The following is a 27971-nucleotide window of genomic DNA, read 5'->3' as shown; positions in this document are numbered from 1 at the left end:
AATCACGAATTATAGAACAGTGGAGAACGATGAGCGACGGTGACGTCATCGCGTCACTTCGTTTCGGGGGCTGCAGTGACGCTGTCGTTAGCAAGTTACGCTGTAGCTAGGAAAGGTCACATTTCTGTAAGTGACATAGCGCTTTAGATGGAAATTTCCCGGTGAAGTTGCAAGTTAGCAACCTTTTGTTATGTTAAAAACATTCCACGTTCGTGTTCTACTGGTAAAGGAATACACTGCAAGTGACTGGCCTGGAATATCAACGGCATATTTGAACAAGTTATAGAAGAACTACATGTTCACGTTTGGCCGTGACGTTTTGTATCCCGCATGGCGGGTCACGTAAAAAGCACACTCAAGTAGTATCAAGCACAACACGCTCATCACATTGTATTTATACACAGTTTGTAACTATAGATCTCAACTGGCAGTCTCAATTGGCAATTGAGTCGGAGCAATATGGCGTCTATCGGAGTAGGTCGATTTAAGGATTCACACCTTCAACAAGTTTTTCATCTAATGCAGCAGGAGAAAGATGTGAATAGCCAAGATATGGCCGCTCTTTACGACGACTGGAGTACATCATATGATCAGGTATGGTAAATGCAGTATAGACCTGTCGGCTTGGTCTACTGTATACATACACAGTGAGACTACAAGGCGGGTTGGAATAGCGGAAGAGAGAGAGAGAGAGTAATGGGTGGGGAGTGAACATTCTCGTTTCTTGAAACTGTATGTTTATATTGGAATGTAGAGCTTTTAGGATAATGTTACACCATTTTAATTGTAGGCCCTATATAGGCCTATGTTTATTGTGTTGTATATAGAGCTTTCAGGATAATGTTACACCGTGTTAATTGTATGTTGATATTTGTTTATAGAGCTTTCAGGAAAATGTTACATTATTTTAATTGTATGTATATTTTTGTATATAGAGCCTCCAGGATAATGTAACACCATTTTAATTGTGTTTATTTTTTATATAGAGCATTCAGGATAATGTTACACCATAGAAGTTCATTCATTCATTTATTTTTTTTTTTCCATTTTCTCACAATGTTTATATAATAATAGGACTGTGAAGACAATACCATGCAAAGAAAATAATAAGTATATAATAATAAGTATATAATAAGTATATAATAATAAAGTAAATAATAAGTATCCCCTATATATCGTGCCACTTCATCCCCCTTCCCCCACCCCTGGGAGCCTCTACTGGAAGCCGAATGTCCCAGTTTTTCGGGGGCCTTCGCCACATTGTACTGGGAGTCTCCCGTTTTTTGGGAGCCGTTTCGGGGGCTCCCGTTTTTGTGAACTAGCGGCACTAAACAAAGGCTCTTATTGGTAGTATATGTATCTACACAGACAGCAGTCAAAGTATATATATATATATATATATATATATATATATATATATATATATATATATATATATATATATATATATATATATATATATATATATATGTATATATGTATATATGTATGTATATATGTATATATGTATATATGCATATATGCATATATGCATATATGTATATATGTATATATGTATATATTAGTTATCTGTTGTTTGGGAGCCATTTCAGGGGGGGGGGGGGACTCGAGAAGTCGTAGTACCGGTACACTACCATACCAGTAAAAGTTGCAAGACCTACCAAACGTCGTACGTTTTTTTCATTTATTTTTTATTTCTAAGTCTAACCGGTGCTGTGGCCGAGTGGATAAAGGCGGTGGCATTTGAAGCAATGAGGCTTAGCAATCGGGAGGTTCGAGGTTCGATTCCTGGCTGGGCCATAATAAGGTTGGTTTTTCATCCAACAGCAACGTTTTTCCCATCTGAAATGACTTTCTACATTGAAAAGATTCCAAATTTGAGTTAAAATGTTGAATTCAAGGGCGGCGGAAGCACTTTTAATCTGGGGAGGGGGGGCACCGACGTCGAAGGGCACTTTGCAGAAATTCGATTGGACTGATGCAGCCTGATATTTAGTACCATTTATAACTCTTATTGTATTATCTTATTTGCGTATACACATCATTCCATCAACGCCCCCCCCCCCCCCTTCAAGGAAAAAATGCATACTAGCACTGCAATATGTGCAAATTGGGAAACAAGGAACAAGTTTTCTTTCGAGACAAAATGAGGTGAAATCATTATAAAGTCCAAGTCCCTGCACACGCGAAATTTGATACATGCATGAAAGCAAATGAACTATGTCAAAATACGAAAGGATGGGGTAGGTTATGGGATATTAAAACTACACTCATTATTCATAGTAGGCTATAAATGGCTTCTGCTTATTACAAAGTCACAATGTAATATAGCAATGCATTTTTGGAAATGCATTAGGATTTTTTTGTCAAATTGAATATGCATAATGGCACCATAGGCGTAGGAGGCGGGGGGGGGGGTGGGGGGGCTGCAGCCTCCAACCAAAAATGTTTGTGAAAATTCGGGCAATATATGCTGAGAATTTTTCGGGCACCTACTGAAAGAAAAATAATTTGCAATGTGTTTTTCAATGGTTAACCTGATATTATTATGATCATTATTATTGTAAAGACTTCCCCAATAATTCTAATATGGAAGGGTAATAACACGGCAAACGATTGTATGTTATTGGCATGCGATGCAATAACGGATGCATGCCTATATGATATGCACATTAACATGTTGAACGCGCGCGAACAATTTTGGTTATATTTTCCGGGCAAGCCCCCCCCCCCCCCAAATCAAACTGGGCTCCTACGCCTATGAATAGCACTCACCAGACTGTTAGAAACCTTGTGGTAGTAAACATTTGAGTTTCACCCACAGAAATTCATTAATACTTCTAAATTAGGATTAGATCTCTTACTGAAATATCGCTGACCTAATAAGGTGATCAAGAGTACAATTTTCATGTAGAAAAAAGGGCACATTTTTAACCTGAGGAAAAGTGGGAGGGGGGGCACGTGCCCCCTGTGCCTCCCCGGTTCCGCCGCCCTTGGTTGAATTGGAAGTCTCCCGACATGTAAGTTGTAATCCATAAGCCCTTGCGGGCTTCTCCCACATTTGTGGTCGCTTAAGCGTCGTAAAAATAACTGCTGATTATTATATTATTATTATATTATTATATTATAATTTGAGTCACACATTTTGTGCTCGCGTGCTCATCATGTTGCTTATTTTGTGCTCTTTGCTAGAGAGCTTTGAGTCACTTACGGTTTGTTCTTTTGCTCTTTGATGAGTCACTCATTTTGTGCTTGCGTGTCATCGCATCCATCACATCGTGCGTTTTCTCGGCATTTACCATTCTGCTTCACTGTCACTGATGCGACCGTCCGTTCTAGCATGGAGGTAAAAACCTCCATGGTTCTAGCGACATATTCAACCTCGGCCTGGCCTGTAGCACCACCTATATCCCAATAGTTCGGTGTGACCAAATTAGAAGTTGTTGTATCTAAGGTTCGGTCAATGTGAATAGCCTATTGCGTAACAACTTTTGTACCGATTACTTTAATGTTCACGTTCTGCAAATCCTATTCGTTCAGATTTGAAAGTGACTGAAACTTAATGTCGTCGGCTTTACAAAATATACTTATACACGTATAATTTTAAACCTAGGCCTATATTTTAACAAGTATACTTTTGTGGATACCTATATATATAACTTTTACAAGCTAAAACGAAGGCTTCCGAAACGACCCGAAAAACAGGAGACGGCCCCCGAAAAACGGATGGATGCCTGCGGCTTCCAGAGGGGCATTCCCAACATAACGATGGCATCATATCATCTAGTCGTTTTGCTTCAATCTCTTTCATCTTCACTGAAGGCCCTTGGCGCCGATGCACGGTATCTTCTATACTCCCAGTAGATTCTATGCCCCCAGTAGATGCCCCCAGTAGAGGCTCCCAGGGGGGGGGGTTGAAGTGGCACGATATATACTCACCATCTTGCGTTTAATCGCTTCTGGCTCAGTGATGCAAACGAGTGACACTGAGTCCTTTGAAACAAGCGGTGCATTTGGCGCCTCTAACGACACAAGCACATTTCGCGACCAAGAGGAAAACGGCGCCTTTGACATCTCAATCTGCCTTCATCCCCTTGTGTCTCAACGGCGCACATGTTCTGGTCGGAAAGGCCGCTCTCTTCTGAAAGGGAAAGGGACGATGCACAGTTTCACATTAAGTCTTGGCCTAAAGAAAGAAAAATCATAAATGATAAGCATTTTTGGTGAAATTTGTACGCAATTCTTACATTTTGTTTTCGAGATATTGATAGTTTTCAGTTTGTAACAGACGTGAACTTGACTCAAGCAGATGTGATGTCATAGTATCGCACTAACAGCAAAATGTTTTGCTCTATTTCTTTCTTTATTAATTTATTAACCTAGATAGGGTTCGAGCTTTGCTTTAGGGGATATGAAGATATCAATAAAGAAACGACTATATGTAGTCATGTGATAATCGATCCCACTTTTGAAGAAGAAAATAGGATACACAAATTTGTCAATGTGCATCAGGCTGTGACAAAACGCCTGTTTGTTACAAGTTCACTTCATCATGCAAAACGGTGTCAACGTTTTGTCAACTTAAAATGTCGTGAACTTTGACCTTTTCGTTACTTGTCCCCTCCATCCTCCTTACCCCTCTCATGCCCCTACATGGAAGCCGCTTTCATCGAACCGACAACCACCCCACCCTGATTGGTAAACTATTCATCCGTCCATAAAGTTTAATGCCTCTGCAGGTTCGGGAGAAATCTTGACTCTTCTCCGAGCCCCTCCCCCCCCCCCCCTCGCCTCACCATGCATGTCACATGTGTCTGCATGCCAGTATAACGTAGGCCCCTATATAAGTATATACATTTCAATGTATGTTTTACTCTCATTGCAGGTTATCCCGGAGGAAATAGGATCCCAGAGACCACTCGAAGTGAGCTCTGCCTTGGCTGAAGTTTGTGACAGTAAAGATATTAAAGTGCTAGACTGCGGATCTGGGACGGGCTTAATCGGAGAAGCGGTGAGCTGCATTTGATACTGCTTTGAAGGATGAATTTAGGAATAAAATCAATTTTCATAAGTTGCGGCCTTACCCCCTGCCGCCCCTACACCCCCACCACCACTTTCCTCTTCACTATAAAGATGCCAAGATGTTGTTGTTTCAAAGTTCTCAATTATAACTTCATAAATATTCAATCTGCTGACGTTGCTTTTAATGGCAATAACAATGTTTACTTTCACGAAGTAAAACACCGCAAGGTATAAGAGGGTTTAAACTACCTGCAGACGCGTAGCCAAGGGGGGCGAAGGGGCGACCCCCCCCCCCCTTGAGCATATTTTGTGTACGTTTTTAAGATATCACTAGTAATTTCAAATAGAAAATGCTTAGATGCAACTTGGCCTGGGAAGTGCCATTTCCAGCGATCTGGGAGGCATTTTCGGCCAAAATTTTCTTTTACGCTTCGCGCCAACTTATGGTGGCGCTACGCGTAGATAGTTTCTAATGCCGAATCTACGGCTCTGATAATTTGCCTACAGGTTCGCCCCTCCATTGGCAAAGTCTTCGCTACGCGCCTGACTACCTGTAGACTTAAATTCAGCAACAGACAGTGTGACACATTTGTTACGAAACTTCCTGGGTATCTGCCCCCCCCCCCCAAAAAAAAACACTGCTTTTTTATTTTTATTTATCCATTCATTTATTTTTCACATTTCAGTTAAAAGCCAAAGGCTTTACCAATGTTTCAGCTGCGGATATTTCTCAACAAAGTCTAGACGTTGCTGAGAAGAAAGGAATTTACCAAAAACTCTTTTGTTTTGACATCGGAAAAGATAAAATGCCATTCAATGACCGTAAGAAAAACAGGTTACATTTGTTCCTCTTAGAGATTCTCTTATTTATTTTTTGTTTCACGGTTATTATTAACCTCTCCCCCTGATAAGTAGACCTCTCTGTCGAGTTTATTGTGCGAGTATCTTATGACGACCCTTCTTACATACGTTGGCACGCTCCACCGGGCGACATAACATGTTATCCCCTCACCTATAGGTACATCCCCCACCCCAGCGCAAAAATGGTGGTTGCGCCCCTGATCAACTCTCATCCAAATGGAAAATTAAATGGGAACCAAAATGATCAAGTTCTATACATGCTCATTCCATATTTTATTTGGACAAAACTTATCACTCCTAGCTAGACCCTATTTACAATCTCACCGATGTGTTAAGGTTTTCTTCTGCATGGGAATTATGGCTGCAGTTTCCATTTATAACGGCTACAGTTGACTTGGATGAGATGCAACAGATTGGGCCTTTCCACTAGGCTGATGTTACTGGTCCTGACATGCCTATAGAGTGGCGGAGCGTCCATACAGACCATTCTCGCCCCTCCTGACCAATACCCCTAGCTCCGCCACTGCCTATAGCTTACTTTTATAGCATTCCTTCTGGTCTGCTGTAAGTTTGATGTTAACAGGGAATGGTTTAACATGACAGTTTCCTGGTTCTACCAATATAGCAGTGGCGTAGGAAAGTACTTTTGAGTGGGGGGGGGGGGGTGAAGACTGATGGCCGGCCTGGAGGAGGGGTCTAAGGGGAGGGGGTGCATTTCCAGGTGGCCTCAGATGCAATTTGGTGCAATATAGCACACTTCAACACCCACTCCATTTTGTAAATAATTTTGCATTTTCACCTGGCCTTAGATGCAATTTGGTGCTCCAAATGAGATATTTTTTTCATTTGGAAATGAAAAAGGGGTTATCTGAATAGCGAAGCGGTTCCTATGCCCTTGCAATATAGGATATGTAAAAGTTTACGCATCGTACAACGAGTATCCCATCGAGGGTCATCAGCATCGTCCCAACAATTTTGAGAATGCCATAAAGCCTAAGTTTGCAAACAGTCAAAAGCTGGCCTTCTGTAGGCTGCGCATGATGATTATCCTGAGTCACACCCCTAACCTTTGAACAAATCAGTTTCCGGTGCGCCGCCGGTTACGTTCGATCATTCATAACTGGTGTTTTCTTCATATATACAATTAACAAATATATATATAGGGAACTAATAGGGAAACAAGCAAAACCACACGCATTGCCATTGGCAATACACCATGTAACATCGCTATTAGGTATATATATATATATATATATATATATATATATATATATATATTTATATATATATAAATATATATATATATATATATATTTATATATATATATATATATATATATATATATATATATATATATTTATATATATATATATATTTATATATATATATATATAATATTTGTCGATTTGACTTCTCCTCAGATGAGTTTGACGCCTTAACTTGTATTGGATGCATTGTGCCAGCTCACATCAGCCCCGATGCTATTCGAGAACTGATCAAGATAGTGAAGCCAGGTAAGAGTGCCAGACGGGACATGAAATGCAAATAAGAGTAAAATTAGTGACACTGATTTTTTGCAATCAGTCCAGACGAGAGGGAATTGGGGAGGGGGGGGGGAGATGGATCAGCGAGGTTATACCCCTTGCGGTCCAGGTTCCCCAATTAAGGGGTGGTGGAATTTGGGATAAAGAGTAACTTATTACCGTTTTCAGTTTATACCTAAGGCAAAACGAAGACTTCAAAAAGGGGAACAATGACAAAGTTTGTCCACGTGGTTCGATCTGGCTCTGGACGACACTGCTTTATAGCAACTATATACAACAGTCAGAGACTCACTATGTGTGAAGTAAAGTACTCCAGAATTTATAGTAAACTGAAATACATCGATTACTAAATTTTACTTCTTGCATAATCGTTCACCGTATATATGGTACTATAGAAACGAACGAACGAACGAACAGAGGAGCCAATATAATGAATTGCCGAGAGATGCAAAATTCTTGTTTTGCCTTGAAGCAGCGTGACGTCATACGGGAAACTTTGCTTTGTCGGACTTTTATATGATCTTTTATACAATTTTAGAACGCCAACTCTCTAACCCTTCTTTAACCCATCTGGCTTCCCTGGAGCAAAGCGGATTTAGTAACGTCTTGTAATTCCTGCATTAGTTTTTGACCACATGCAGTTTGCAAAGTGCTAACAACATAACTTGAAAACTTGTATTGGTAAATAGCCTACACGTGTATAGTGGATGAGGTTAACTGAAAACCCTCCAACTCTGACAACGATCTAAATCTTGGAAAAGGGGATTCTTGTGCAAAATAATTAAAACACTATGTAACGAAGACAGTGGACCTCTATCATCTGACCACTTTAGTCTTCGGAAACTGCCCGATTTCCAGACCGACCCCCCCCCCTCCCATGGATAAGCTGTTTCGGTATAATAATGCTACATGAATATACAATATTTGATTTTTAAAAAAAGACTCGAGACTATATACAGTTAATGTCCTGAACTTGTTATCTCGTTTCTACAGGTGGCGTTTTCATATTTTCATCTCGTGAATGCTTCATTGAAGTTATTCAAGGAGAGGAAGAGTTTTACTCCCAAAAGTTCAGCGAAAAATTTCATGAGGTCATGGAAGATTTAAAGAACACCAAGAAACTGGAGTTGATGAGCAAAAAGAAACTTCCGGAAGTTGTGAAAAATTATCCTACAATTCTTTACGTCTACAAAGTTCTCTAGTAAGATGACTTGGATATTGACAATTACAACATCTGCTGACATGAAATGGAAGTACTATGAGCTCCTTCCAGAGATTGTTGGGTTGATGTTTTCAAAAACAAGAATGTCATTAGTATTCAGTAACAGCCAAAAGTTTTGAAAGTACAGTATGTTCTTGGAGGTTCTAAATCTCCAGATATTATCTCCAGTCATCGAGGAATGTTAAATTATACAAATCAAAGTCGCATTGTGGAAAAGTATTTTTGGCGTTGCAGTAAAATGCTTGTTGCAGTTGAAAGATATCGGGTGACCATTATTGGACTTTATAGCATATTTGGGGTCAACACTTATGACCTTTAAGACAGAACATGAAACGTCATTTAGTTCTAGTCGATTTATTGTAGAGAGCTTTAAACAGATAGCGTGGAGTAATGCATGCTTGTTGATGTGTAACTTCTTTTTTGTTGTGGAGGGTACACTGATGACCGAGTTGAGTGTATATCTGTTATCGTATAATACATGGTAATTACACACATTTTTGTTGTTGTTGTATGATATTTAATCTTCGATATTGTATAGGCGATTCTAAAATGCCATCAAAATGAAATTACCCGTTAGCTCAGCTATACATGCTTCTTATCAAAATATCAAATACTAAAGAAATTATCTTATAGCTTTTGAATCACAAGTAGCTTGCTGTGTGATGTTTTACACATGTCAGTTCGACGAAATTCTTACAACTGAAATTAATCAGTAACTTTATAATCGTTAACTTTCGTTCTGGCGTACCTACAAAGGATGCAGTCTTAGTTAAAGTAATTGGAATGTTGTCTTGAATACAGTTCTGGGTTTGATTAAAACCGGCGAATACCTGAACGCAAACCCCTGCTAATAGTCTATCGAGTTGAAATGTATAATTCGACATTGTATGCTAACTTCAAGAATAATATTGCACTTATGTCATATATACACATGTCGTTCAATGATGTTTAATCATCTTTTAAATAAAATTGTTTATTTTAAATGCATGCAAAAGCCACCTTCTTCAGGGTTTCCGATTGTACGTCATGCCTTCTTGGTGAAAACTACCAGCAATAAATAATAAACGTCGTATTCATTTTCATTTATTTTTCCATTTCCTCACAATGTTTATATAATAATAGGACTGAAGACAATACCATGCAAAGAAAATAATAAGTAATAAATCATATAAAAGAAAAATAATGGAAATTACGGAGAGAAAATGGTGGAAGGGCTTGGAAGCCGTAGCTTGTACAAGAAGCCCACCAAAAATAAAGATAACAAGTATAAAGTATATGGGCATGATAATTCGAATTCGTCCACAGGTCTATAGAAGAAGCACTTCCTTTTGCAACGAAAATATATTGTTCTGCCGGGAACTAAATTGTCCCTATTTTTCTAAAGGTATTTGAGACTGTCAGGATTATATTAGTTTTTAATTAAGATGAGCAGACTTGGCTAGGCAGGGAGAACATACATTCAACAATTTTCAAGTGTGATTTCGACACCGACTAGCATTTTTGAGACCGATTTCATTGAATGTTGGCTGAGCAACGATTAAAAAATTAATCCAACAAGTTCAACATGTTTTAGCAATTTTTAGAATAAAAAAAAAACTTGCTTAAACAAAGCAACTTAGCACAGTCAGTAAGAGGATTCTCTCTCAATTTAGAATCTTGTTTTCAAGAATATTCACTTTTAAGTATCCTAAATGGATGGAAGGCTAACTTGATGATAGGATGTATTTGAAATGTAAAAGTTAATATCAGACAAAAGCGTAAGTCTTATGGTGTTCTGTTTAGTTTTTTGTTTCTGTGAAGCTCACCTAATTGTTTTCAAATGAGCAATTGCTCGAATTATTAACCCGCAACGTGTTGCTGCCACACTACATTTAGCAAACCCTTAAACTAATAAAAGGAAATGAAATGGAACAAAGGAAACGAGTTTGTTGTCATAAATCCTCCAAGCTCTCATCTACAATCCTATCAAAAAAAAAATTAAACTATACAGACTATGTTCTATGAAGTTTATCCAAGCTTTCCTTATGGAGTTATCAAATTAACAAATCTAGTGACTTTTCTGACCTCAATCCCAAAAAATTAAGAAACATATTTCGATGCTCGAATCCTGGCAAACAGGAGACAGTACTTTAAAAGCATGACAAACATTAATTATCATAATTAATTATATGAAACTAAAACAAAGCAGAAAAGACTAATAATCTTTGTATAATATAATTTGTAAAATAATTCTAATTGGAATATACCGAATACAAATGTATCTGTGCGGTGCTGTGTTTCCTTGGCTAGCTAGATCAATTTTATTCCAGGCATCATCAAATTAATTAACACTGTTCATAACTAAGCAGAGCATGCGATCGGCGAAATCCATCCGAGTTGGCTTGCAATTCCAGGTTGACTGATTCTTCGACCCACGTACCTCTCACGTTTTCCGGGCAAAAAAAAAGACTCACAAGACTTTAAAGACGAAGCCTACTCCTTCGAACATGTCAAAATATTCTGGAATCACTCTTGCCTCTACTTTGACCCATCGTTTGGCATCCACGTGGGTTTGGATGGCCTGGTCAAACTGACCTTTGAATTCTCCTTCTTGAAGATACGACGTCCTCATTATAAGGAAGATATAGCCTCCTGTAGAAACAAATATAAAAAAAAAATCTGTCAACATTTTCTATTCAGAATACACCAAAAAGTTTAGATTAGTTAAGTTTAGCTTAGCAAAGGTGACAAACCCAACAGAATCTAAATTGAAAACCCTACACATGTGATGATTGTGGATGAAAACCGGCATATATCATGCCGTCTTCTTTCCATGAGGCTTCAGAGAGTTACGAGACGTGTAATCGTTGCACCCATTCCTGCTTCCAGGACTAAAGCTTACAATCCCCCATCCAACAGATCTATGAGAATTTAATATAATTTTAAAAATAATATTAACAAAATCATAATTATAATTATAATTAATTAAAAATTAAATATAATTTAATTTAATTTAATATCATTTAATATTTCAAATACTAGGGGCGGTGTACGCTTCCCATTCATCTCTACTGTGGTGCATCCACAGTCACAGTGAACAGAGTTCTTTTCAAACCACTGAATAAACAGAAACCATATCAGATTCCCTAATTTGCCAATTCAACTTCCAACAACAACATTGAAAAGCAATAATTTTGGTCCATAGGTCAAGAGCATCCATTTTATGGTGGGATTTTGAGCACAGAGGTGCTTGGGCAGCTAGACAAAGGACTTTTGAAACGGGTCGTGTTAAAAGAAGTTCTTATGCTTTGTTCCCCACTACTAACAGTAAATGTCATCTGCATCAATCCAAATTGTGATCAATGCATTCTAAAACATTACTATAAATGAAACACTGAAAATACTAAGGTTTCCAAATCTGCAAAATATGTCCAGGTTTTGAGGGGTGGCAAATCGGATTACGGAACAATTCGACTGAGTTAACCAGAAGGAAACCCTCCCAGCGGTTACTTGCCATTAAATACATTACATATGCAGCACAAGAGTAGTTTGCAAGTGAATAACAATAGAGTTATTGTACTCACGCACTATAAGAAAGACACATGCCAGATACGAGCTATGTGATGTAACCTATCTTGGGATGTCGTGTTTACAAGGTTTTATGTTTATACAGCTTTACAGAGTACGACCTGTGATGACCACAAATGACCATTGACCTCCACCAAAAACAGTAGGGTTTTTGTACTAATGATGGGGAAGCCACATGCCAAATATGAGACCAGCAGAGGTTACCAATCTTGAGATGTTGTGTTTACAAGCTAGGGCATCACATACACACACACCCACCCACAAACAAACATGCACACACATGTTTGTATTACATTCCAACCGAGGACCCCATTGTATTTTCCATTGTTCAAATCCACGTACCCTTACCTTAAAAATACCCCATACAATAGAATTCTTCCGAGGACGTGGTGATTCTTTAGAAATCACAACCTGAGGACCTGGAAATTCTTTTGTTCAAGTTCTGGGTCAGATAGAAAACAAACGCACACACCCACACATGTTTGTATTACATTCAGACCGAGGACCCCATTGTATTTTCCATTGTTCAAATCCACGTACCCTAACCATGGATAACAATACCCCATACAATAGAATTCTTCCGAGGACGTGGTGATTCTTTAGAAATCACAATTGAAGACCTGGAATTTTTTTGTTCAAGTCCTCAGTCAGAATACAAAACAAACGCACACACACCCACACACAAACACACACACACACCCACACATAAACAGCAGAGGCACACCAACTTGACATTCCTATGTTACTTGCCTGCCTACGGCAAGTAACCAAAAACATTACAAGAGAGGCAGAAAGAAAATCTGATTCAAATTTGAGAAGAAGTCAAGTCTGACAATCGATGACAAGTTCTGGTCGTTTTGGAAGTCGGGTATATTACAGTGGTGATCTGTAATGATCTTGTACATATCTTAAAAATTCAGAATCTGCTAGATTAAAATCTAAATAAGTTAAGGATTAATAAAAGACTGGAAAATTTTAGACGAAGAAATTAACAGCTTGAATGGGATTCGAACCAGTGACCTCTGGGTTCTGGGTTGTCCGAATGAAACTAGGGTGTGATACCTGGTTAGACAGTATGCAAAGTACTGTTGCTTCTCACTGGTGCCCCCAGCAAAGAAATGATTATTAAAAGATCATATTACCAACTAAGGGCTGGATAACTCAGTTGGTAGAGCGCTGGGCTTGTAAACCCAGAGAGGATGATCTTTTCGATATTAAATATTGCAATCAAAGATCACGATGACCAATATTGACCTAAAATCTCTTTCAATCTCTCACTTTACACTCTGCAAACAATGGCTGCTTCAATACGTGTCAGCTTCAAATGTTTGTTTTCTTCAAAACGGTATGTAAGAATTGAATGCAAAATTTCAGCAGGATGTTTGTAACATGCCTGTTCCTCTTCCATCTGACAAATGTCAATTTTCCTCTGGCCGCCATGATCCTTTCCACAATGATTGAATTGACCCCTTACCTGGTTTAACTACCCTCAGCCAATCAGGGAAGACTTCCTGGTTCATGTGACCAGGAATGAAGCAGCCTACACATACTAATGCATCAAACTCATCTGTGTGAAATTAAAAAGAAGGAACAAAAAGAGAGGAAAATTTAATTTCACTTTGAAAGTGAATCTCCACCATGACCTCAGTCATACAATGCCTGCACTATAGCTGTATATGGAATGAGCTCTCATGCCAAAGCGCAGCATGTACAGTATTAATCTAAACATTTTGAAATGTTTCTGGACAGGAAGATCACAAGAACTTGAGTTTAACCATATACCACTCTGAATTAGCTGCAAGATGGATACAGTACTAACACACCAATAAGGGAGAAATAAATCCGGCAATTCTTTTTGCCAAAACTGTGAGCGGAGCTGTTAAGGCATGTCTAGGCTAAAATTAAAATATAATAGAGAACAATCTAAATCTAAAACCATTATAAATAAATCTCATATTTCATATACATAGATTCCAACCCCTTCCTTTTCTCAGTTCCACTCCTCTTCCACTCCCTTCATCGACCCCCCCCCCTCCCCCACACAGGTACACGTACAGGTAAATGTCTATTATATCATCAGAGCATGACTTGCATAAAGCATGGGTTAATGCAAACAATGAATGATAGATAAACTACATTAGTATAAGTACTGAATACAGTTTATATTGATCAGCGTCTACACTACGTGCAAGTTTACCATACTAATTGGTTCACCAAATACTGCACAGTAGGTTGTGCTTTTCTCTACTCTTTGTACAATATTTACACAGATTTCAGTACATTATGATCTCTGATAACAGACAACCAGTGCTCTGCCTTTATCTGATCAGATAAGAAGAAAACTAGAAAGACAATGGGCTTTGTGATTACTTGCTACATTTTGTATGAGAAAATTCAGTTCTTTATCCACGACAGATTGTAAACTTCAATACAGTACAGTAGTGTATGTTGATATATACTGTACTTTACCCACTGGTTATGTTCAATTAACCAACCATTTGTTGGGAATTGTTTCTTCATTATAAGGCCATAGCTGATAATGTTGACACAATGTCAGACAGGGAAATCCAAATAATTAAACCATTGGCCCATATGTGTTAGCAACAAGTTCTGCTAACCAACCAATGAGGGGACATAATTTTGTTTACCAGCCAATATGCCAGCCTTGAAATTCAGGCTATTCATTGATTAAATGCAAGTGGGGTGCCACCTTTTAGCCGTAGTCATAAAGGGGCACTGGTTGCACCTTTCTGCCAGTATAGTTAATCAATGTACAGGATGTACTGTAACTGATGTGTGTTTTAATTCAAGGCAAATGAGAGTCAGGGGACCTGATGTTACCAAGCTGATATTTGAAGCACTTGTATTATTGGTAATACAGGATTGGGTAACTAGGTAAATGATTGTCTTCAATCTCCTCTCCCTTAGCCCCCCCCCCCTCTCCCCCAGGTTTGTGTGAATCAAATATGTCACTAATCATGGGTGTCACTCGGTACCCCTACCCTTTATTCAGTCTGTTTTCTCTACTCCATTTCTCTCCATATCATTAGTAACGATTTGTGTTTACAACAAAAAAAAGGAGGGAAAAATACAGAAAATCAACAAGTAGAGTAGCTTTGACTTACTTTCTTCAAATGGCATCTGATGCTTGCCTGCCTGTGTACAAATCAGCCTGCTGTACACACCTTTAGCCTTGGCAATGTCAAGACTCTTCTGGGATATGTCCAAGGCAGTGACATTTTTGAAGCCATGAGGATACAGCTACAATAAAGGGAATTCAGAGAAGGAATTAAACATTTCTTTGAACAGGCCACTGTATGATAAATCAAAACATTAGAAGGATTGTTATTTATTTTTTTCTGATTTTGCTTGACGTCATTTTTGCTTTCACAAAATACCAACCAATTTGAAAAAAAAAAAAAAAAAATCACATATTGGCTGTACAAAATTATATTAGGATTCAGTTTTAACCTACGGAAACAGAAACTTTGCGGCATTTTTATTAACCAATCATCTTCAGCTATCGGAGTATCTCTTTTAAACAAAATTTGAAAGACAACAGTTGTAATGCTTTGCATAGTTGGACACTTGATAGTAAAAAGCACAAATATCAACAGCGGATACATGGACAGATAGTCTAGACAGCAACAATTATTCTCTTTACCAACAATCACATTGTCACAAAATAATTCTGTGACCAATTTTGTGACCATTACATAGCTACTGTACTATGACAGACGAACTAAACCACGTGCCATCGCACCAAACTCCCTAGTGCTATACTAATAGCATGCAATGGGATATGAACTAAACGACATGCCACCCTAACAAACTACCACGATACCAATTGGATAGAATGCATAAAACCACATTCCACCCTACCAAACTCACATTATACCAATATAGTAAGCAATGGGATCTACACTAAACCACATGCCAACCTACCAAACTCACATTATACCAATAGGAAGCAATGCATCACTAAACCACATGCCAACCCACAAACTCCCACTTTACCAATAGGATGCAATGGGATATACACTAAACCACATGCCAACCTACTGTACCAAACTCACATTATACCAATAGGAAGCAATGGGATCTACACTAAACCACATGCCAACCTACTGTACCAAACTCACATTATACCAATAGGAAGCAATGGGATCTACACTAAACCACATGCCAACCTACTGTACCAAACTCACATTATACCAATAGGATGCAATGGGATCTACACTAAACCACATGCCAACCTACTGTACCAAACTCACATTATACCAATAGGAAGCAATGGGATCTACACTAAACCACATGCCAACTCACAAACTCCCACTTTACCAATAGGATGCAATGGGATAAACACTTTAGAAACCACATGCCAAGTGGCCAACCCAGCAGGATTCAATGGCAAGAGTTTCTAATGTATTTATTATATTAAGAAACTATGTATGAAGAGTTTTATTCTTGAGAAGTACAAACCTGACAAACTGACCATGTCAACTGTAACACAAATTTATTACAAAATAAGTGGACTACAGCTTTACGGAAATTCCTTCCAAATATAGCTTCTCTACTTGTCTATTATATCGCTAGGTTAATATTGACCCCATGGCAAGGTTATATCTCCAGGATAAAGCAGTCCTCAAGAGCAAACAATAAAGACAAAGAAACAAATTCACCCTTACCACTTCTCCAACCAAGCCTGTGCCTGAACCACAGTCCAAAATAGATATTGACTTGTCTTTACAATACTGCGACACCATGACCCCTGATTCGCTGGGCCCTTTGTAAGCTACTTTCTGGACATCCTGGGAAAGACAATAAAAGTAATATTACAAAAAAGACAGGTTAACAAAGATACAATGCAACATTGACAGTCATGGTCACATCTAGACATATTTCGATACTCATTAGATAGGACTAACAACCCTGAACATTTTTCCTGGATATTGAGCCATGGGTGTTCAAAATTCAAATGTCTCAGTGAGGAAATGGTTGATAGCAATGCCAAACTGTAACATATTTTGCTGTATTAAAATTAAAGCAATAACTTTCAATTGAACAACATTAAGTAATAATCAATTGTGATATTCTGATATATAATTGTTCAACCATAAATCTCTACAACTCATCTTCTTTCTTAGTAACATTCATTCCATAACTCTGACATCAAATTTTGCCAACTGATGTCAACATTCCTATCACGCACGTTAAACATGACCTACCACTATCTTCAAAATACTAATTTGGGTATTCAGAAAACAATCAATAAAATAATATGCAAGCACCAACATGCAAACATAATATACAAGGTCTTAATTGGTTTAAATAGTGTTTTGTGTGTATAGTCATATACCCAGCACCTTTGTCAAGTCTACAACAAATGCCTGGTATGTAATGTTACAGTATGTAGTATTGACTATTTTATTGCAATCTATTCCATAATCTTACCAAAAACTCCCACATTAGATCCACTTGTTCACTTAGAACTGAGTCATACTAAGCCATGTCTAGCATGTACCGTATGCATGCACAAAGTCTACAGTACAGTATCACTAAAGCTATGACAGAGAGCATTTTAATATATACCATTTTCTTTACCATGCAAGTTCACCTGTACAATCTCTGAGCTGGTAGCAGAGACATGAAGTACACTCCTACATCACACCTCCCAGATCTAGGTTACTATAAACAGTTTTACTAGTGTATTTTACAAGCCATTTATAAACATACAGTAATAATATACTTTTCCAACTTCTAAGTCCCAGTAGAACATTATTACTCTTTGATCACCACAGTAACTCTCTACAACAGTTGTACATTACACCTGACTGTGCATCTATTATCTCTCTACACATATCTCTATCAAGAGAGTAGAAAACCATGAGTGTTATGTCATTAGTGATGTCACAGTGTCTATTTCTCAGTAGCCCTGCCTCTGTTGCTTGGTAGAGTATGCCAACAATAGGACAGAGTTGAACTTCCTACTGTATCCCATCCTCTGTAACCATTAAAGAAGAGTTTATCAGATTTAAATTTCTTTGATTTTTTGTGTTCAGTAAATATGTAGCTATAGCTGATGAGCTCTAATATATCCTGTTTAAATCAACTATTTGTTTGTGTCGTTATTTCACATTCACTTAATACCGCTGTGACAAAGCCAGATCTATGTGATATCAATGACAAGTCTTGCAGGACAGGCCCTGATCATATCTTATTATAATTTAGTTACATTTACTCATGCTTGTGGTGATAAGTGATTTAACTATACACATTTATCACACCCCATTCAGGATATAAAGTTTTTACATAAACAGTATGTAACCTGATGTGTTAATAATAATAAAGAGCCACCACCTGTAGCAGAGAACTCACAGGAACAATTGCCACAACCCCAACCTCCCCCCTCCCCCCACCAGTAGACCCCACTTGTTTAGTGTATTATACTTTGAGTCTTGCTACTAGTGCCTCTAGTGTAAATTGGGCAGAACGAAACACAGAACTTTAGTAGACATGCATGCACAAAAGTTAATACACACTTACACAGATAATCTGTGATAGACATGGGCTATAGATTCCACACAAAAGATGCCGGTACTAAGTTATTAAAATCCAGTATTAATACATGAAAGTACATATTAACAAATAGGATATACCCAGCACTTTTTATACATAAAGTTCTACAAATATTTAAAGTACTTTAAAAGTATACTTTCTAACTTTCTAGCAATAAAAAGGGTAATGAGTGCACTTACATTGCCTTGCTACATTATTATTATTATTATTATTACACCGTTAATTTATACAGCGCATAATCCACAAGTTCTATGTGCTTTGGGAGCAGCGCTCCTACATGCTTTGGGAGCAGCTTCCCTTGAACCTCCCCCAGACTTAAAGGTATATACTGTATTGCCCCCAAATATGCTACTGTAGGTATTCAAATATGGTCACCTTTGGTCAAAATTCTTAGACTGGTTTTATGACAACATTCGAGGAACTTTTCCTCACTGGGACAATCAGTCATCTTGTGTGTTCCTTAAACATGTCTGTGAAAAATTTGGAGAGTAAAGACCTCCAGGAAAGTACTTTTTGAAAACTTCTAGCAATTATAGCATGCTATAATTTGGGGCCTATACTGACTACCTTTAAGAGTGTTCATTATAATAAACCTTTGTGTTCAAGATAATTATAATGTCTCAGTGAGGAAATATTTGATATCAATGCCAAACTGTAACATAATTATGTTATTGCTTTAATTTTTTTAATACAGAATTTAAATGCTGTATTAAAAAAATTAAAGCAATAACTTGCAATTGAACAACAGGAAGTTTAATCAATCGTGATATTCTGATATAATTGTTCAACCATAAATCTCTACAACTCATCTTCTTTCTTAGTAACATTCATTCCATAACTCTGACATCGGACCAAACTTTGCCAACTGTCATGCAACATGAAATTCCTATACTGTCAACATTCCTATTAACATTAAACATCGACCCACCACTATCTTTAAAATACTAATTTGCATATTCAGAAAATAATCAACAGAATAATTAACTGGGCAGAATGAAACACAGTATAGACACGCATGTACAAAAAGGTAATGTGCAGATAATTTGTGATAGGCATCTTGGCAATATAGATTCCACACAAAAGATGCTGGCATAAGTTCAACGTTTATTAACACACCATTACATTAAGCATGATGATTGAGCAGGATGAGAATGATACAGCTTTGCAAATTTACAATATGGTTTGGGTTCACTTTTGATAAAAAACACATTGGGAGACATGCAAGCATTTAATTCAAGTTTGTTGTGCACTGAAACAATTGTATAAGTAGTCCAGAGCTATGAAAAACATGCTATTAATTTCCAAAATGTTCTGCTAAGCTTACAAGAATTAGGTATGATTCTAAATCATCCCATGTCAATTTAATCTATTCAGGTTTGGGTCATGTACATCATTGACATATATGCAGTACTTCAACCTAGAACCCCTGATCTAGTTGCTGAGCACTATTAAAGATGCCCCAATTCCGACTTCTAGAGAACAAGTCCGTTCTTTTCTTGGACTTGCAGGGTACTATTGCTAAGTTCGTTCCAAACTTTGCTACAAGTGTTCAGCCGATCCACAATCTCCAAACAGCATTGACGTTTGAGTGGAATTATGCAGAAGCTGATGCTGCTTTCAAAGAAATGAAATATACAGTATGCGATTTCAAACAGTACTCCTTCGTTTCTAATCGATCCTTTGGATGTACATACCTGTACATCACTACTGATGCTTTCTGGTACGGAATAGGGAGTAGAATGATCCAGGTTGTTGAAGGTCAAGAACGACTTATTGCCTGTATCTCTAGGTAACTAACTTAGTGACGCAGAGAAAAAGTATTCCGTAGGGGAGCACGAAGCACTAGCTTGCGTTTGGGCGATAGAACGCTGGCATATTTACCTGTGGGGTCAAAAAGTTTACTCTACGCAAAGATCACCAAGCTTTTGGTAACATTACAATCTGCTTCTGGGTACAGGTCATAGACATAGAGAATTGCTTGCTGGGAGCACGGTTACTTCAAATAAGAGTTTTAAGGTTGAAAACAAACCAGATGATCAGAACGAGGTACAGTATACGATGCGCTGTCAAGGTTTCCACTTAATGATCCTTTATTTGGTTGCTAAATTCAAAGAATTAACAGGATACTCAATAACTGTACGTGTCCAAACTACTAAATTAACTGGACGAAACATAAAGCAGGCCACCAGAATTTTTTTTAGCGATATATATACAGATCTATTCCTCATCCTACTACAGGGGTATAGAGCCATCAATATAATTCAAGAACAAAGAGTGAAACAGGTGTTTCAGCCCGTGACCGGACAAATACCCCCCAGACAAATACCCCCCGGACGATTACCCCCAGACAATAACCCCCCCGGACGATTACCCCCCGGACAGATACCCCCGGACAAATACCATCCCGGACAACTACCCCCCAGGACAACTACCACCCGGACAGATACCCCCCGGACAATTACCCCCGAGGACAAAACCCCCCCGGACAAGTACCCACCCGGACAACTACCCCCGAGGACGAATACCCCCTAGACAATTACCCCCGGATAAATACCCCCGGACGAATATACTCCTGGACATATGCCGTTAACTATAGGAGACGGATGCAGCGACGGATACGCCCGTCTTTTTCGAGTTTAGTTTCCCGCGGGCCTCAATATATACCCTGGTCCCTCGGGCAACTCCGAAAGCATATTTACAATTGGGTCAGGGTGACGGTTAAACTGGCACCACTAGGGTTGTCGTGTGTCCTGGCCCTTATAACCTCCTCCCGACTTTTAAAAAGATTCGAGCTTTTCATATATAAGCCCCCAAAACTCCTGGATAGGGTTTGACAATGGACCGAGGCCCGGGGGTTGGGTTGGGAATTGCTCACTGCTGGTAGTAACTATTAATTTACTATTTGTTATAGTGACACTATTCTGTATTATTAATCTCCGAACAATTCCGGCTTATTGCGACTTTGCCATTTTCAAGTTTTCTTCTGAGTAATTTTACTTGATGATTTGTTATGTTATGTTAGTTTTTGTATAGCGCTTTATATGGCATAGCCATCTCATAGCACTTTGAATCCCTGGTCATCAGGCTGGCTGCTGAGAATCCAGCGCACACACCTTACTTACCTCACAGGTACCCATTTATACAACTGGATGGAGAGGGGCAGTCGAGAAAAAAATGCCTTGCCCAAGGACACAACATAACAGGATTATATATAAAACAAAAGCATTAGCCACTCGGCCTCCACGCTCCTCTTGTTTTGCTTATTCTAAGCTATTTTTTCCTGTGAGTGCACGCCATTTTAGGATGGGAGGAGCAGAAGGGAGGGGTGGGGCAAGCACAACCACGGTCCACCCCTCTAGTTTGGTGTGCATGATCATCATCCATACCCCCCATGCATTGTTTCATGGACCGCTGGGCTATCATAGTCAAACCCGGTTACGGTGTAGCCCGTTATACCAGCAGAATTGCCTGTAAGGTTTCATAATAGTATGTACGATTGTATGAAACATAAGTAAAGAAAGAGGCTTGAGACCACGACGTCACTACCATTTGAAAAAAAAACCTATTCTCTGGTCATTCTGTTTGCAAAAAGAATGATGATAATCTAAGAAATCAATTTAATTTTCCCTTGTTATAATAATTCTACATTCCAACTATAAACAGATTAGTGATTGCTACATTGCCCACAAATTGTCACCCATAAGCCAAAGAATAATAGGTTTTCCTTGTAATAATTTTTACAAAGGCCGGTAGCGTCTGGCGCTTACCCGGGATTTTTCATGGGGTGTCCTATCACCTTTAAGAGATTTTCTACTGTACGAAAGTGTGCTTAGATGCCAAATGGTGTAATTTGTTGCCCTTCTAAGGCAAGACTATACTAACATCATTTGAATCATTTGGGCGGATTTGGGGCATCCAAATTCATGGTGATGTCACATATACACAATCAGCATTGAGCGTGTGTTTTTATTTTGAGGTATCAAAAAACTACACCTCAAGGTCCCCACCCCTACAAAAATGTCTCCTAAGATCTTCGCTTCTTCACGCCTCCATTTTGTGTGTTTGTGACGCTGGCCCCACAGGTTCAATTCCCATCTCGAGTATGGCTCTCAAAATCTGTAATGTTAGTTTTTTTTTTTCAATTTCCGGTGCAGTCCAATAGCTGTACTGCAGTTGTTGTTGATTCCATTGTAGTGGTAAGCAATTGATTCGGGTTAACTGTGTTCATTAGTTAGGTTCGACAAGGCTCTCCTGCAGTGGCGACGGACAGGTTGCTACCTACTCTCTCAGCATTCCGGAAAGTGGCTAAAGGCTGAGAATTGACTCACGTCTGTCGGATTGGGACATTAAATGACGACCCGGGAACAGGATCAGATTGTAATAGTTACAAACCTGCCTCTCTTGTACTCTGAGCACTGTGCGAAACTACAAGGAAGATTAAATCACAAACGAGACAAGTCGACATGGGGCCCGGTATTTAAACACAAAATTAGTATACACGCAAGTCTGGTATATGCAAATTCGGTATACACACAAAATTACTTGCGCGACGACTCTCCATGGAACTGCTACTCTGAGTAGCAGTTCCCTGGACGCACCAATAGAAAAAAAAATTGAGGCATGTGCAATAAATCTTCCTAGGTAATATGTTATGGTATTAACAATGTTATATTTTTAATCTTAGTTGCTACAGAATACCGATACTGTATCAGCTTATAGGCAGGGACGTACCTAGGACTGGTAGGACTAGGATTGGGGTTGTAGGGTAAAAAAAATCCACTAGGGTTAGTCTTTAAAGCCCATAAATTACGACTGCGGCACAAACTCGATTGCGCACAAAACGCAAAGTTTTTTTCAGCCGTATTATCGTGTCCGATTTACGGTCATAATGTTAAAATACAAACAGAAGGTAGGCTAAACAAACAAAGTTAGAGACATCAGTTGTCATAAATGAAAAAAGTTGAAGTAAAAATGATTAAATCAGACTTGCAACTTGTAATACATGCATGACATCATATACATTCTTACTTTCTATTTCAATCTTTAACTCTCAATTAAACTGAATATTCACAGAAGCACGGAGTGCCACTGTTCGACAATTATTCGCTGTTGTTGGACCGAAAAGAGACTGGGGATAGGAGAACTTTGTCATGTGTACTTTTTTTGATATCACTGGCATGTGACGTGATTCTCAAATGAGATCCAGGTCTACATACATTCTACATAAAATACGCGTTCTTCGCATTATGTGCAAAATGCGCTTTTCCCTTATACCCCTCCCCACGACCGTCACCATTTCCCCATTTCCACTCTGCTTTGTAAAACAGACACGCACGCATGATTTCGCCATGGAGGTCGAATTCACGATACTGATCTGTATCCTGTGGGAAGAGTCTTAGGGGAGGGGTGGCCCCTTAATTTTCAATATTTATTTATATGATGGTCGTCCGAACCATTCGACCCCCCCCCCCAGCGTATGGGCCTGCATATATCTCATTTTTCGAAATGCCCTTGGATGCAAATTGGAGCAATCAGTTACACATCCATGTACTAAAATAGTTTTTGATCGCTCGTTCTTTTCACAATCGCTTTTGCGATCCCAACATTTCTGATGGTATTATTTCCTCTGTCCCCCGCTTGCTACGCCAGTGGTCCCTTTCGCAGTACCCTGATCGGTACAGAGAGAGAGTTTTTTTGTTGATTTGTTAAGGTTTTACGGCTCAGTTTCTAACCAATTGGTTTAAGTTGCGCCGACGACGGCCTTTTTTCAGTTGTGGCGCACTGGCTTGTTTTCCCTACTCCATTGCTTGAGCACCAAGCACAATAGCAGTAGGTTCCATTTTTCGGTATGACCCAGCCAGGAGTCGAACCCCTAACCTACCGGCTGCAAGTCGGATGCTCTAACCACGTGACCATGCAGTCGGTCTGAGAGAAAGAGAAAGGGGAAGGGTGGAGTACAACTAAACGACAAATGTAAAGAGGTTGTCGGAACTGTAGCGAAATTTTATCATCAATTCTAAAAACATTTGCACTTCATCACAGTTTGTTTACAATTGTCAGTTGATTTTACTACACAACCATCAATTGCCTTTCACCATCAACAGACCAGCAATTCCTTTTGAAATCATCTCTTTTGATCACTGCTAGTCAGCCTATTTAACATTGTGACTCAACAGAATAAATCAGGCAAGCTCACCTGTTGTTGAAATATCTTCACTACCGTACCCTAGTAGATGTTTTTGTATCATGGCAACAACTAGCCAATCAAGAGACAGTCTGGAAAAAACACATGACTCAATTTTGTGGATACATACCATGTGCAGCCATTTTAGTAGAAGGACTTCACCCTGGAAGCAAGAAATCTCTGCTAGACACATGCAACTGTATATTACAACTCATCTGCACTACGTTATGTTTTATCAGCTGCAATAACTACCAAGAGGAATTCTCGACGACGACGACGACGACGACGACGACGACGACGACGACGACGACGACGACGACGACGACGACGACGACGACGACGACGACGACGACGACGACGACGACGACGACGACGACGACGACGACGACGACGACGACGACGACGACGACGACGACGACGACGACGACGACGACGACGACGACGACGACGACGACGACGACGACGACGACGACGACGACGACGACGACGACGACGACGACGACGACGACGACGACGACGACGACGACGACGACGACGACGACGACGACGACGACGACGACGACGACGACGACGACGACGACGACGACGACGACGACGACGACGACGACGACGACGACGACGACGACGACGACGACGACGACGACGACGACGACGATGAGCAGTGGCAGTAGCAGTAGTATTATTGTTATTAACTATGATACTTTTAAATAGGGTGTAAGAAATCGGCCTGACATTTCGACTGTAGAAAACAGTCGAAACGTCAGGCCGACTTCATACATCTTATTCTTCAACCTTGGTGATTTTGTGGATAAGCAGTTTTTATCAGCTACGTTATTTTACTTTTAAATTTGGTTATATCAGGGTTGTCCAACCTTTTGATGAGGAGGGCCACCTCGAATGATTATGATAAAGGAGGGGCCGCATGAGCCTACAAGCTCCTGTGGCATATCCAGGGTTTCGTGCCAGAGCGGCAAATTTCAGTGGCCCCGCTAGGGGTCTGTATGGGAAATGAAGTTTCCATACAAGCGGAGCGCCACCGTAGGTTGGCGCGTGGCGTGCAAGAATAAAAATCGCCCAAAAGACCCCCAGATTGCAGGGAATGACACTTCACAAGCCTTCTGATCTGTATCAAAACAATCTTCATATTGAGATATAATGATCTCTGAAATTTATCAAAAAAGAATTCCTGGGTAAAAGTACATTTGTAAATTAATGAGGTTGGCGGGCCGGACGGGACCTTGCGGCGGGCCGCACTGTGGCCCGCGGGCCGTAGGTTGGACAACCCTGGGTTATATAGCAGACGTGGAACATCCGGTCAATTTCTAATTACTACATGCATTTTTGGATTGTCAGATGCTTTAACGTTTCATATCAGAATAATAATCTTATATATCAGAATAATAATCTGATATACCAGATTAAGAAAATTTTCTTTCATGGCCCTAATGGGCTTTCGTACTACGGAGTTCACCAGCTAAAGGTCCGCTTGGTGAACGGGGGGGGGGGCGCCTGGCGTATTCTGGTTTAGTTCGGGTAGTAACCTGGGTGAGGTATCTGTGCCGGTGTATTTGTGCGGGCAGAGTTTTCCCGGAGGTAATTGCTGGGGGGGTGGGGTTAATTGTCCTCGGGGGGAATTGTCCTCGCGGTCGCGGGTGTACGTCCGGCGGTAGTTGTCCTGGGGGTAGTTGTCTGGGGGGTACTTATCCTCAGGGGTATTTGTCCTCGGTGGTGTATGTCCGGGGGGTATTTGTCCGGGGGGTAGTTGTCCTCGTAGGTATTCGTCCTCGGGGGTTTTTGTCCGGGGGGTGATTGTCCGGGGGGTACTTGTCCCGGGGGTATGAGTCCGGGGGGTATATGTCCGGGGGGTATTTGTCCGGGGGGTATTTGTCCGGCAACCGTTTCAGCCAGAGAAAAATAAACCTCACAATACTCTACTTACTGCTGTGATGATCATTATTATAATAACAATAAGTGCCTCCTAATACTAGATCAAGCATCATTGATAGGTCACGCGACTAAACATGGATAGTTTGTCTAAACAATCTCTCTGAATGCACAGTAGCTATCACAATTCATGGTAAAGATATTATTGGAACATCCGTCAATTTAGTTCCTGCACAGTAGGTACATACAACGGGTTTAGGCCTAGTCTATCTAGCAAAACACCTGTTATATTCCAAACAACCACAGCCTAATGACATGTTGAAATAGATATGATTATAACAAACTGTACAGTAGGAGTAAAATGACATGAAAGTAAATGAGCTATAGGCCTAGTCAAACTTTGCGCTTATTTCACAGTGAGTTCTACCTCGTCATAACTCGTCCAGTCGTCATACAGAGTGGCTACTTTACTTTTATCGTCTGCATCTGTTGAGCGGATAAATGAGTGAAAAGAGTGAACTTGAGCAACATTCTTCTCGGTACTCAACCTTCTGACGTGATCAGCCATATCGTGTCGTTGCTGTAGACAGGTACGGTAACATTGGGTTTCACCTGTAGGAATAACGTTCTTTCTGGCTGCTGTTGATTCGGAGGATTGCAACTGTTTATGCCAACTTTACGTGTCATAATAAGATTAAAGGTCTTCCCTGGTCAAATACTGCTGTTTTATCTTTACTTATCCGTTAATCAAACGGAGGGAACTATATACAAATACGATGCAGCGACATCGGTGGTCCATTCACATATTAAATTGCCTTCTGTAAATCGCACAGCTGAGTACTATGCGTGGAATATATTTGGTACTAGCACTTCTGTCTATCTTTATGTCCCATAGCTTGAGGGCCGTTGGGGCGACATGATGACACGACACAAGCTTTCCACAATTCACGATCGTCAGCTGTTCTTTTGAGCTGGTTAAAGTCCATCCCAGTCCAGGTTTTTCTGTTGTCAATCCAGGTTTTAACCGGCCTGCCTCTCCTTCGTACCCGCCCATCTGTCCCTCCTTGTAATAAAGTGTTTGCCAGGCTGTTCTTCTGTCTAATTACA

The 27971-nt window shown here is 39.7% G+C and overlaps 2 protein-coding genes across 2 annotated transcripts; one reads left to right on the top strand and one right to left on the bottom strand.

Annotated features, from left to right (window-relative positions):
- The first annotated feature begins 81 nt into the window (after nucleotides 1-81).
- Nucleotides 82-9732, top strand: LOC139965366 (methyltransferase-like protein 27). Its single transcript, XM_071967664.1, has 5 exons — nucleotides 82-594; nucleotides 4886-5011; nucleotides 5709-5844; nucleotides 7306-7398; nucleotides 8422-9732. The coding sequence occupies exons 1-5, from the start codon at nucleotides 460-462 to the stop codon at nucleotides 8628-8630; spliced, it is 699 nt and encodes a 232-aa protein (XP_071823765.1). The 5' UTR covers nucleotides 82-459; the 3' UTR covers nucleotides 8631-9732.
- LOC139965371 (methyltransferase-like protein 27) lies at nucleotides 9718-27901 on the bottom strand. Its single transcript, XM_071967668.1, has 5 exons — nucleotides 27292-27901; nucleotides 16906-17028; nucleotides 15343-15478; nucleotides 13692-13784; nucleotides 9718-11281 (listed from the first exon to the last, which is right to left on the bottom strand). The coding sequence occupies exons 1-5, from the start codon at nucleotides 27430-27432 to the stop codon at nucleotides 11100-11102; spliced, it is 675 nt and encodes a 224-aa protein (XP_071823769.1). The 5' UTR covers nucleotides 27433-27901; the 3' UTR covers nucleotides 9718-11099.
- Between the last annotated feature and the right edge of the window lie 70 nt (nucleotides 27902-27971).

Source organism: Apostichopus japonicus, chromosome 3 (assembly GCF_037975245.1).
Source record: "Apostichopus japonicus isolate 1M-3 chromosome 3, ASM3797524v1, whole genome shotgun sequence".
NCBI lineage: Eukaryota > Metazoa > Echinodermata > Holothuroidea > Aspidochirotida > Stichopodidae > Apostichopus > Apostichopus japonicus.
This window is presented reverse-complemented; position numbering and strand designations above follow the sequence as displayed.